The 13822-nt window shown below is 36.4% G+C and overlaps 1 protein-coding gene and 1 pseudogene across 2 annotated transcripts in view; both read left to right on the forward strand.

Moving 5' to 3' along the window:
• The window catches only part of SHCBP1L (SHC binding and spindle associated 1 like), a 47388-nt gene that overhangs the window by 14380 nt on the left and 19186 nt on the right, over window positions 1-13822 (forward strand). The window contains exons 4-6 of one of the 2 annotated variants that reach the window (XM_017951470.3): window positions 593-679; window positions 752-970; window positions 11128-11233. In XM_017951470.3, coding sequence (XP_017806959.2) covers window positions 593-679; window positions 752-970; window positions 11128-11233 — 412 coding nt within the window. The remainder of the gene's footprint in view (window positions 1-592; window positions 680-751; window positions 971-11127; window positions 11234-13822) is intronic. The other variant, XM_017951471.2, reaches the window with a different exon arrangement.
• On the forward strand, window positions 7934-10093 carry LOC108583005 (annotated as a pseudogene).

Here is a 13822-nt window from a genome sequence, read left to right on the forward strand (position 1 = left end):
ATTATATATGGGTAATGAAAAGTTTGCAATTTTTTAATCTTAGATTTTATAAAAATAAAATTTAAAAGAATTCTTGAAATAAGTAACATTAACTTCTATTCATATTTAAGCATCTTAAATTTATTAGCATTCATTTCTCAAATTTATAGGCATTACAAATACTAGATATCATCATTCACATTATGATTGCTTCTTATAAGTTGATACAATTTGAGGGAAGCTATCCACAAACAAAATACGGAATATTTTTTTGGCATGTTTTTGTTTTTCTAATGTTTTCCTCCCATACACATTTGGTAGTATCTTACATATTATTTATTTTTTGAGCAAATGATAGCCAAAATCTATAAAATTTAGAAACGGAATTTTACAGTCCCACTCATTATCTCATTTACCATAACCTAAAATAGAATGCAAGTCATCTAATTTTTAAAGTTTTACCTTTTATTTTAGTTGACTCAAAGGTCATTTAAAAATATTTTGCTTAAGAATTAAGATTGAGGTAGAGAATTCTGACATCAGAATATCTGTTTAGCTCTAAATCAGTAGTGGCTCTTTTTGATTATTGTCATCTTAATTTGGTTTATCGTAGGTTTTTTTATGACTTTCTTTGGAGAGACTGGGATGATGAAGAAAGTTGTGAGAATTACACTGCACTTATTGAAGAAAGAATTAATTTGTAAGTATAGTTTATAAACTTATGCCACACATTAGAAAAAATAAACATTGTAATTATGTTGATAATTTTCAGGTGGTGTGATATACAGGATGGAACAATACCTGGTCCTATTGCACAACGTTTTAAAAAAACTTTGGAGAAATATAAAAACAAACGTGTCGAACTCATTGAGTATCAGAGCAATATTAAAGAAGATCCATCTGCAGCAGAGGCTGTTGAATGCTGGAAAAAATACTATGAGATAGTCATGCTCTGTGGATTATTGAAAATGTGGGAAGATTTACGCCTCCGGTAATAATTTGCTCTATTTCAAATAGAAGCAAAATTTACATGGTTATTTTATCATAGCACTTATTTTGTGGTATATGTTCTGATTAAAGTGAAGTATAAAATTAGATGTCTAATATATGAGGTAAGCACAAGGTACAACTATCAGTATTGGAAAATTATGTTGGTATTAGCTGAATTCACTAAAATCATTGTTTTTTTGACCAAAAAAACTCATTAATCCATTTCCTTCCTTATCTTTCATTTTAACTCTTTTGATTTTGGCCAAAGCATAAGAAAGGAAGAGGTAGACCTCCTCTATATATAATATGTGAACCAAATAAGATAACTGGATTATAGCTAAAAGAGTAGCAAGACATAGACAGAGTCTGTCTACAGAACAGTTTTTAAAAGAAGCATAAAGACAGGCTGGACATGGTGGCTCACACCTGTAATCCCAGCACTTTGGGAGGACAAGGTAGGAGGATCACTTGAGGCCAAGAGTTTGAGACCAGCCTTGGGCAGCATATTGAGGTCCCATCTTTACAATAAACAAACAGATTTTTTAAATTTAGCTAGAAATGTGGTGGCATGTGCCTGTAGTCTCACCTACTTGGGAGGCTGAGGCAGGAGGATCACTTGAGCCAAAGAGTTTGAGGCTGCAGTAAGCATTGATCATGCTACTGCATTCCAGCCTGGGCAACAGAGGAAGACCCTGTCTCTTTGTTGTTGTTGTTGTTGTTTGACCCTGTCTCTTAAAAGAAAAAAATAAAAGAAGCAGCAGCAGCACAGGCCTGGTGTGGTGGCTCACGCCTGTAATCCCAGCACTGGGAGGCCGAGGTGGGAGGATCACCTGAGGTCAGGAGTTTGAGACCAGCCTCAACATGGAAAACCCCGTCTCTACTAAAAATACAAAATTAGCCGGGCATGGTGGTGCATGCCTGTAATCCCAGTTACTTGGGAGGCTGAGGCAGGAGAATTGCTTGAACCTGGGAGGTGGAGGTTGCGGTGAGCCGAGATCTCACCATTGAACTGCAGCCTGGGCAACAAGAGTGAAACTCTGTCACAAAAAAAAAAAAAAAAAAAAAAGAAGAAGAAAAAGCACAAAGACAAGATGGGGGACAAAAACAAGGAAACTAGAGGAATTTGAAGCTTCTGACACTTACAGCTATAGTACACGTTAAATACAGCCTGGCCAGATTGATATAAAACCTCACACTAAAGGCCTTTTAACCTGTTCTGTTACCTGACTTGTCATGTTTGGCTTTCAACAGAAATTATAAAGCATGCTAAAAGACAAGAAAAAACCAGTGCAGAGAAACAAAGCAAGTATCGCAAAGAGACTCAGGTATGATTTTGGAATTCATCAGTCAGAGAATTTAAAATTCATCAATAACTGGGATATGTGATCTATTATTGCGGGAAGAAAGAATTAATGAGTTTAAAGATTCGTCAAATAGAAACTTCCCAAACTGAAATGCAAAGAAAAAAGAATGAAAGAAACTGAAGAGAACATTCAAGAACCATGGGACAGTTTCAAAAGATGTTAACATATTTGTAACTGAAATACCAGAAGAAGAAGAAAAAGAGCAAATGGATCAGAAGAAATACTTGAATTAATGATGATGAGAATTTTCCAAAATTAAATACAGACACAAAACCACAGATCCACAAAGCTCAGAGAACACCAAACAGGATAAATATCAAAGAATCAACACCTAGGCATATCATATTTAAACTGCATAAAGCTACAAATAAAGAAAAAATATATTGAAGGAAGCCAAAGGAAATAACCCACATTACCTACTATAGTGAACAAGAATTGCTCAGAAGGAACTATGAAAATAAGATGAGAGTGGAGAGAAATATTCAAAATGTTGAAAGAACCACCAAACTAGAATTTTGTATCTAGTGAAATTATTCTTCAAATGTGAGCAAGAAATACTTGCTCAGACAAAACAAAACAAAACTGAGAGTTTATCATTAGTAGGCCTGTTCTGCAAGAAAGGTTAAAGGAAGTTCTTCAGGGAGAAGAAAAATGACAAAAACTCATGTCTGCATATAGTAAGGAACAATGTGGGAAAATGAATAAAGGTAAAATAAATTATTTTATTATTATTTTATTTATTTATTTTTCTGAGACAGGGTCTTGCCCTGTCACCCAGGCTTGAGTGCATTGATGTGATCATGGCTCACTGCAGCCTTGACTTCCCAGGCCCAAGTGATCCTCTTATTTCAGTCTCCTGAGTAGCTGGAATCACAGGTGTGTGCCACCATGCCTGGCTAATTTTTTTATTTTTATTTTTGTGGAGACAGGGTCTCACTATATTGCCCTGGCTGATTTCAAACTCCTGGACTCAAGTGATCCTCCCACCTCGACCTCCAAAGTGCTGAGATTACGGGTGTGAGCCACTGTGTCCAGCCTCTATTTTTCTTATTGTTGATTGATCTAAAAGATAGCTATTTAACATAATAGTAGTAATGATTCATTAGGTAATTAAAGCTTATGGATTACTGAAATAAATGAAACAATATCATAGAAGATGGGAGGATAGAATTGGAATACTCTGTTATATGGTATCTTCATGACATGTGAAGTAGTTTAGTGTTATTTGAAAGTGGACATAAATTAGTTAAGAATATATGTTGCAATCTCTCGGGCAAATATTATTATTATTTTTTTTTAAAAGGAAGTATAATTGATTTAAGAGAGTAGACACAATGGAACAAAATAAAATGCTAAATTAAAGCTAGAAGAGGCAGGGCTGGGTGTGGTGGCTCATACATGTAATCCAGCATTTTAGGAGGCCAAGGTGGGCGGATCACCTGAGGTCAGGAGTCCAGACCACCCTGACCAACATGGCGAAACCCCGTCTCTACTAAAAATACAAAAATTAGCCAGGTGTGGCGGTGCATGCCTGTAATCCCAGCTACTCAGGAGGCTGAGGCACGAGAATCATTTGAACCTGTGAGGTGGAAGTTGCAGTGAGCTGGAGTGCCACTGCACTCCAGCCTGGGTGACAGAATAAGACTGTGTCTCAAAAAACAAAAACAAAAACAAAAACAAAAAAACAAAACAAAACAAAAAACCCAAAAAGCAACCAAAACACTAGAAGAGGCAGAAAAGGAGGGAAAAAGGAAACAAAGGACAGGTGCAACCTGTGTATTAATAGAAACCAACTACAATATAGTAAATGTTAATTATGTCAAAATAACTTTAAATGTAAATGATCTAAATTTAAAAAAGCAGAGATTATGAAAATGGATTTAAGAAAACAATACCCAACTATATGTGACCTGTAAGAAACCCACTTTATAAAGATTCAGATATGTTCAAAGTAAAGGGATGGAGAAAGATATTTCATGCTCATGCTAATTAATAAAAAGCTGGTGTGGCTATATTAATTTCAGATGAAGCAGCTTTAAGAACTAGGACAATTATCAGGGATAAAAAGGGACATTTCATGATGATAAAGGGTTTGGTTCTCCAGGAAGATTAACAATTTCTTACCACTCCTATTCACCTTCATACTAGAAGTTCTAAATAATGCAATAAGATGAGAAAAAGAAACAAAAGGTCTGAAGACTGGAAAAGAAGAAATAAAACTATATTTGCAGATGACATAATTGTCTATGTAGAAAATCCCAAAGAATCAAAAAGGAACAAAACTCCTGAAACCGATAAATGATTATAGCAAGTTTACAGGAAGCAAGGTTAATATTCAAAAATCAACTGCTTTTTTATAAACCAGCAATGAACAATTTATTTTAAATTTTAGAAATTATTGACAATAGAACCAAAAATGTGAAATCCTTAGGTATATACCTAACAAAATATAGGACCTATAATGCAGAAAGCTACAATACACTTATGACAATAAATGGAGAGATATCTTATGTTCTTGGATTGGAAAACCCAATGTTTAAAAAATGTCAGTTCTTCCCAACTTCATCTGTAGATCCAGTGCAATCCCAGTGAAATTCATAGCAAAATATTTTGTAGAGATTGACAAACTTTCTAAAACTCATGTGGAAAGGCAGGAAACCTAGAATAGCCAAAAAGTTGAAGGACTACTACTACTCGATTTTAAGACTTACTATGAAGCTGTAGTAATCAAAAGAGTATGGTATAGGTGAAAGAATAGATTAATGGAAGAGACATATAGATCAGTGGAAGGAAATAGAGTCCATAAATAGAGTCCTTATATAGTCCAGATTAGAGAGTCCATAGGATCCACACATAGAGTAGACTGACTTGACAAAGGGCGAAAGAAATGTAATAGAGAAAGGATATTCTCTTCAACAAATGGTGCTGGAATAATTGAATATCTATATCCAAAAACGTGAACCTAGATACAGACCTTTCACAAAAATTAACTCAAAGTGGTCCATAAACCTAAACATAAAACTCAAAACCGTAAGACTTGTAGGAAATTATAGATACTCTTGTGTTTGGCAGTGGGTTTTTAGATGCCACAACAATACTGTATGTTCTGTGAGAGAAAAAAGTCGTAAGTTGGACTTTGTTAAAACTGAAAACTGCCCTGAAAAATACACTATTAAGAATGAAAAAACTAGCCACAGATTAGGAGAAAATATTTGCAAAATATATGTCTGATAGACTTGTATCTAAAATATACAAAGAGCTCATAAAACTCAAACATAACAAACAACCCAATTAAAAATGGGCAAAGATCTGAATAGACACCTTACCAAAGAAGATACACAGACAGCAAAAAAGCATATAAAGAGATGCTCAACCTCGTTTGTCATTAGTAAATTGCAAATTAAAACAGCAGTGAGATGCCATTACATACCTATTAGAAATGGCTAAATAAAAAAAAAAAAAGCTGATAATATTAATTGCTACTGAGAATGTTGAGCAAAGGAACTCTCATTCTTTGCTGGTTAGAATGCAAAATGGTACTGCCTCTTTAGAGCACTGTTTGGCAGTTTCTTACAAAGCGAAACATAGTTTAACCATAGGACTCAGCAGTTGCAGTCCTACTTGGTATTTACCCAATTAATTTGAAAACTTACATCCACATAAAAACCTACACTGAAATAAAAAGTATTACAAAGGAATAGTATAAATAACTCAACCCAACAAATTAGATAACCTAGAATAAATGAGCAGATGCCTAGTAAGACACAATCTACCAAAAATGATTCAAGCAGAAACATAAATTCTGACTGGCTCTATAACAAGTTAAGTAGATTGAATTAGCAAATAAAAAACTATTCACAAAGGAAAGTCAAGGACTAGATGTCTTCACTGGTGAATTGTGACACACGTTTAAAGAAGAATCAACACTAATTCTTCAAAAACTCTTCCAGAAAATAAAAGGTAACAATTTCCCAACTCATTCTGTGAGACAATATATTACTCTGAATCCAAAAGCAAAGACATCACAAGAAAAGAAAACCTAGACGAATATCACTAATGAATTTAGATACAAAATCCTCAACAAAATACTAACAAATGGAGTCCAGCAACATATAAAAAGATCAGACACTATGACCAACGTGAGATTTATCCCAGGAATCCAATGTTGTTTTAAAATATGAAAAATCTATCAGTATAATACATAATATTAATAGAATGAAAAAACAAGACACAGAGTCATCTCAATAGACACAGAAAAATCATTTGACAAATTAACACCCTGTCATGATAAACACTCTAAAAAAAACTTGGAATAGAAGGAATTTTCTTCAACCTGTTTAAGGCTGTCTATGAAAAACTCACAGCTAGAGTCATCATTTTTTATGGTGAAAGAATAGATCTTTCTCCCCCTACAGTCAGGAGCATGATAAGGGTATTTACTCTTGCCACTTTTATTCAAATTGTACTGGAGGTTCTAGCCAGAGCAATTAGACAAGAAAAAGAAATAAAAAGCATACAGAATGGAGAGGAAGAAGTAAAATTATCTCTATTCACAGATGGCACGGTCTTGTATATAGAAAATCCTATAATGAAATACTACCCAGCAATATAAAGAAGTAAATTGCTGGCCGGGCGAGGTGGCTCATGCCTGTAATCCCAGCACTTTGGGAGGCTGAGGCGGGCAGATCACAAAGTCAGGAGGTGGAGACAAACCTGACCAACATGGTGAAACTCCATCTCTACTAAAAATACAAAAATTAGCCAGGCGTGGTGGCGTGTGCCTGTAATCCCAGCTACTCAGGAGGCTGAGGCAGGAGAATTGCTCGAACCTGGGAGGCAGAGGTTGCAGTGAGCTGAGATCACGCCACCGCACTCCAGCCTGGGTGACAGAACAAGACTCTGTTTCAAAAAAAAAAAAAGAAGTAAATTGCTGGCCAGGCGCGGTGGCTCAAGCCTGTAATCCCAGCACTTTGGGAGGCTGAGGCGGGTGGATCATGAGGTCAGGAGATCGAGACCATCCTGGCTAACATGGTGAAACCCCGTCTCTACTAAAAATACAAAAAACTAGCCGGGCGTGGTGGCGGGTGCCTGTAGTCCCAGCTACTCGGAGGCTGAGGCAGGAGAATGGCCTGAACCTGGGAGGCGGAGCTTGCAGTGAGCCGAGATCGTGCCACTGCACTCCAGCCTGGGTGACACAGCGTGAGACTCCGTCTAAAAAAAAAAAAAAAAAAAAAAAAAGAAGTAAATTGCTGACACACACAATAACAGTAACATGGATCTCAAAAATAGGTTGAGTGAAAAAAGCAGACACAAAAGAATGCATAGTATATTATTCCACTTTAAAATTCCATTGAGAGGCCAAGCATGATGGCTCACGCCTGTAATCCTAGCACTTTGGGAGGCTGAAGTGGGCAGATCACCTGAGGTCAAGTGTTCGAGACCAGCCTGGCCAATATGGCAAAACCCCATCTCTACTAAAAATACAAAAATTAGCAAGTCATGGTGGTGCAGGTCTGTTGTCTCAGCTACTTGGGAGGCTGAGGCAAGAGAATCGTTTGAACCTGGGAGGCAGAGGTTGCAGTGAGCTGAGATCGTGCCACCACACTCCAGCCTTGGCAACAGAGCGAGACTCCAACTCAAAAATAAATAAATAAATAAACAATAAAATTCCATTAAAAATTCCTAGAAAGGTGTGGAACAACAGGAATTCTCACTTATTGCTGGTGGGAATGCAAAATAGTATAGTCACTTTGGAAGACAGTTTAGAAGTTCCTTACGAAACTAAAGATGCTCTTATCATATGATCCAGCAATCCTGTTCCTTGATAATTACCCACGAGTTGGAAACTTATGTTCACACAAAAACCTGCACATGGTTGTTTATAGCAGCTTTATTCATAATTGCCAAAACTTGGAAGCAACCAAAATGTCCTTCAGCAGATGAATATATAAATTGTGGTACACCCAGACAATGCAATGTTATTCAGCACTAAAAAGAAAAGACCTGTGAAGCCATGACAAGACACGGAAGAAACTTAAATGCATATTACTAAGTGAAAGAAACCAATCTGAAAAGGCTACATACTGTATGACTCCAACTGTATGACATTCTGGAAAGACAAAATTGTGGAGGCAGAAAAAAAAAAAAAAATCAGTGGTTCCCAAGTATTAATGGAGAGGCAGAGCATAGAGAATTCTTAGGGCATTGAAATTCTTCTGTATTATACTATAATGGTGGCTACATGTCATTATACATTTGTCCAAACTCCTATAATGGACAACACCAAGAGTCAACTCTGATGTAAACTATGGACTTTGGGTGACAATGATGTGTTAATATAGGTTCACTGCTTGTAACGAGTGTACCACTCTGGTGCCAGATATTGATAGTGGGGCAGGTTGTGTGTGCGGGGGCGAACAAGGGATACACAGGAACTCTCTTCCTTTTGCTCAACTTTGCTGAAAATCTGAAACTGCTCTGAAAAATAAAGCCTATTAAGAAAAATTCAGTTTTCCTTTCAGGTGGAACCGCCATCTTCCAGTAATTCGCCAAAATGACGAACACAAAGGGAAAGGGGAGAGGCACCCGATATATGTTTTCTAGGCCTTTTAGAAAACATGGAATTGTTCCTTTGGCCAAGTATATGTGAATCTATAAGAAAGGTGATATTGTAGACATCAAGGGAATGGGTACTGTTCAAAAAGGAATGCCACACAAGTGTTACCATGGCAAAACTGGAAGAGTCTACAATGTTACCCAGCATGCTGTTGGCACTGCTGTTAACAAACAAGTTAAGGGCAAGATTCTTGCCAAGAGAATTATTGTGTATATTGAGCACATTAAGCACTCTAAGAGCCGAGATAGCTTCCTGAAACACGTGAAGAAAAATGATCAGAAAAAGAAAGAAGCCAAAGAGAAAGGTACCTGGGTTCAACTGAAGAGCCAGCCTGCTCCACCCAGAGAAGCACACTTTGTGAGAACCAGTGGGAAGGAGCCTGAGCTGCTGGAACCTATTCCCTATGAATTCATGGCATAATAGGTATTAAAAACAAAATAAAAGACCTCTGGGTTGAAAAAAAAAATTCAAAGAAAGGGAAATACATAATGACAGAAAGCAGACCAGTGTTTGCTCAGGACTGCAAAGATGCATGAGGACACTTATCAGTGTGATGGAAATTTTTAATGTCTTTATTACTGTGATTGAGTTAAAAGCATATGTGCATTTGTGAAATCTCATGGAATAGTTCACTTAAAATGAATACCTTTTATGTAAATTATACCTTAATAAATTTGATTTAAAAACACCTATCTATACCTTTGATTTTAAAACTAGGATAGCATGATAAACTACTGTGGTTTCCTGAATGTTTAGGATGCCTTACTTTTGGAGCAGCTAATTAACTGGTAAATAGCAAAAAAAAAAAAAAAAAAAAAAAAAAGTATGAATGATTCCCTGTTTCTCAAGATCAAGACCACTTGCTTCAATAGATATAAAAATGTTGAGTGGGTTTGATTTTGAAATGTTTAATGAAACTTTTGGAGGATACTGCTAATATGTTTAAATTCAGTTTTTAATAACTTACATAGAAAATTATTAGAAAGTTTCCTGAAATCATAAGTTTTACAAAAATATATAATAACTGAGATATAGTTCAAAAATATTGGTACTGGCCAGGTTCATGCCTGTAATCCTAGCACTTGGGGAGGCCAAGGTGGGAGGATTGCTTGAGGCCAGGAATTCAAGACCAGCTTGGGCAATGTAATGAGACCCTGCCTCTTAAAAAAAAAAAAAAAAGCCAGGTAAGGTTGCACATGCCTGTAGTCCTAGCTACTTGGGAAGCTGAGGTGGGAGGATTACTTGAGCCCAGGAGGTCAAGGCTGCAGTAAGCCATAATTGCACCACTGCACTCCAGGGCAAGACCCTGTCTTTAGTTAAAAAAAAAAAAAAAAGAAAGAAAGAAAAAAATATATATATATACATACATACATACACTAAAGCCACATCCTGTTAGCATAAAGCAACAATCAAAGTGCTGCAGAGAATGCAAAAGATTATACTAAAGAGATTACTGGTAAATCCATGTCTATTGGAAAAAGAGTGTCCCTTTTGGCTGACAGTAATGATAAAAGCCAACAGTTATACTAAAACTTTTTCTCTGACTTTCTGTTGGAGACACTTAAATGATAGAGACAGGAAACAGGAAACATAAAGAAAAGCAGGAAAAAGAGAAAGAACTAATTAGAAGTGCTGAATAGCAAACAATATAAAAACAACTAAGAGAGAAGCTGGAATAGTTCTGCTGGGAGGACAACAGCCAACTATTTTATGCAGATAATATCCTTTGAAAAAAAATCATATGCTAATTGAGCATAGTATCTAAAATTAGCCATATTCAAAAACATTTTAACATTTTGATGCCTCACTGTGACAGGCATAACCCATCTTTGTGTGAGTCTACAACTCAATGGATTATGAAAGTACAACCAGGAAATTTTTCTACTGTATTGGAAGGTTGAGGTAGCTGAGGCAATGGTTGTAGTGGGTTGCATGCAGATTTCCAGGCACTGTCAATTAAAATGAAAATATTTTAGAGTTTAAGGATTTAAACATGCAGTTATCTAAAAGATCTCAATCATTACCTTGCTCTCATGTTGCTCATTGCCCTCAAGGAACTTATAATTAATGAAAACTATTTCTCAAAGATGCTTAGTACCAAGTTTTTATTTACTGAATAAGGACAAGGTCAGTCTTTTTCATGTTAATTTAATTACAACTAAATATTTTCAACTATAGAGTTCATGGACCTTTCTTTCCAAGAATTCTGAGGCGTAGGAAAGGAAAAAGAGAATTTGGAAAAACTATAACACATATTGTAGCAAAAGTGATGACTACTGAAATGGTAAGAAATAAACTATTCTTATTTGTTGTTTAAGTATTAGCTGTGTATAATCGGAAAAGAAGCTCCCTGAGGGTGGAGTCCTTGTCTAATCATTAATGCCTTATTTTCTCAACTACCTCCAGCTCAGTTATTGCCATATCATAGATACTGAATAAATAAATGGTGACAACTATTTACTGAGTACTAACCTTGTTGTCAGGTACTATGTTAGTTGCTATGGTGAAGATGAGACATAAACGTGAGAAAGACTGCATTTAGGGGACATAAAATGTTGATCCAGACCCACAGTCTTCCTTCTTCACACATTTGAAAATTTCAAGCATGGTGGAAATATGTACACAAGTATATAAGCAGTTACAATTATGACACAGAATGATAAATGCTATGATAAGGGTATGTACAGAGTACATGTAGGATGGGTACATAAGACAGAATTAGGAGTCTGGAAATGCTGGATAAAAGAAATAACTCAGCTGAATTGTGAAGGATGAATATAAATTTATCCAGCTCAAGAACAAACAAATGTTCTAAGACAAAGAGCAAATATTTTCATTTCACTTGACCTCTCAGTAGCATTTCAAAGTTCTCTCATTGAAATAATCTCTTTCCTTGTTTAATGTTAGTATACTTTCCTGGTTTTCATTCTCTCTAGTTACTTTTATTCTCATGTCCTCTAAATGCCTGGTACTTGTCTTTTTTATGCATTATATTATCCCGAAGTGATTTAGCTAATCTTCCCCCATAACTTCACTTATATATATAGGTACTTTTCCAGAATGTATTTGCATAGCCCAAACTTTTGTTCTCTAAGCTCCAAACCTATGTGTCCAACTGCCTATTGCTTATTACCACTTAATTGCCTCACCAGTACATCACTTAATTGTCTGCAATTAATTGCATAATCTTATCCCATTGACTTGCTTTTATTCTGGAGTTCTTTGTTTCAATAAATGGTACCATCATCTACTTGACTGCTAATAACAATTGTCTGGGAGTTATCTTCCTCATGTTTCTCCTCACTTTCATACACACTCACTTTTTTCCTTCACTCACCCCACATCCTGGGATAAGCTGTGTTTCCTCTGCCTGCTGAGCCACTGTTCATCCTTCAGGTCTTGATTTAAATATTTCCACAGGAAAAGGCCTTCTCAACCTTTCATAATACATTAGACTGCTGTATACAATTATAGTACCTTGTATTTTTCCTTATTGGCACTTTCCTTTATCATGACTACATTTAATACTTTTGTGGCTATCTATTGAATGTCTGTCTCTTTCACTAGTATGTGAGCTTCTTGAGAGCAAAGAGTATTTACCACTCATCCAGTCACCTAGCATGATGCTAGGTGCCCAGCAATTTTTGGTGAATCAATAAATTAGTGTATGTGACAAGAGAGATTAGTACATATAAGGAACTGAAAGAAGGCCACCAAGGCTGGTGGTTAACATCTAAGAGAGTGATGAAAGATAAAGCTGGCACATTAGACAGTCTTGTCTGCTATTCTACCAATTTGTATTCTTTTCAATAAAATTTAATTTTCCTTTTAATTACTTATTGGAGGCCGGGCGCGGTGGCTCACGCCTGTAATCCCAGCACTTTGGGAGGCCGAGGCGGGCGGATCCCGAGGTCAGGAGATCGAGACCATCCTGGCTAACACGGTGAAACTCCGTCTCTACTAAAAATGCAAAAAATTAGCCGGGCGAGGCGGCGGGCGCCTGTAGTCCCAGCTACTCGGGAGGCTGAGGCAGGAGAATGGCGTGAACCTGGGAGGCGGAGCTTGCAGTGAGCCGAGATCGCGCCACTGCACTCCAGCCTGGGCGACTAAGCGAGACTCTGTCTCAAAAAAAAAAAAAAAAAAAGGTTAATTACTTATTGGAGCATATTATTCAATCATGTTGATTATTCTCCAACATCTTTATAAATACCCTTTAAAACATCTTTTTAAAAAGGTATAAATCTTGCTTTTATCCTAGTTTTATCATTTTTATTTTTGCTTCTCCTTTTCACTTTTTAATAGGTCCTGGCTTTATTCACTTTCTTATATGACAGAATTTCTATGATTTTTTTTTTCTCATTGCTTTGCAATCCTGTTTTCATTTGTGAAGTTATACCTGAACTTTGGAGGCCAAAATAATGAGAGGGAGACTACTGTGAGGAGAAGGTATCATCAGCTTCCACTTTACTTAGACCTTGGATTTTAGATTTACTTTTGAGGTTCATGAAATATTATAGTTTGATAGTAGTATAGCTGTACATACAAACTTTAACAATTTCCTCATCTTTGAAGATGCTTGACTGAGAATTCTTGCTCTATACCTACCCCTTAGACGCAGTTTATTCATGCCCATCATCGTATGTTGGTGATCTTTATAAGCAGTGCGGTGGAAAGCCATGGACTTTGTAGTCAGATACCCAGTGTTCAAATGCCCTATCTGAGACCACTTAATAAGTAATCTTAGGCAAAGTGCATAACCTCTAAGCCTCAATTTCCTTACTTGTAGAATGCTTTAAAAAGAGAGAGATAAAAAATATAGATATACTGTGCCAGTTAAGAGCATGGGCTCTAAAGCCAAATTGCCTGGATTCCT

The sequence above is a fragment of the Papio anubis genome, chromosome 1 (assembly GCF_008728515.1).
Source record: "Papio anubis isolate 15944 chromosome 1, Panubis1.0, whole genome shotgun sequence".
NCBI lineage: Eukaryota > Metazoa > Chordata > Mammalia > Primates > Cercopithecidae > Papio > Papio anubis.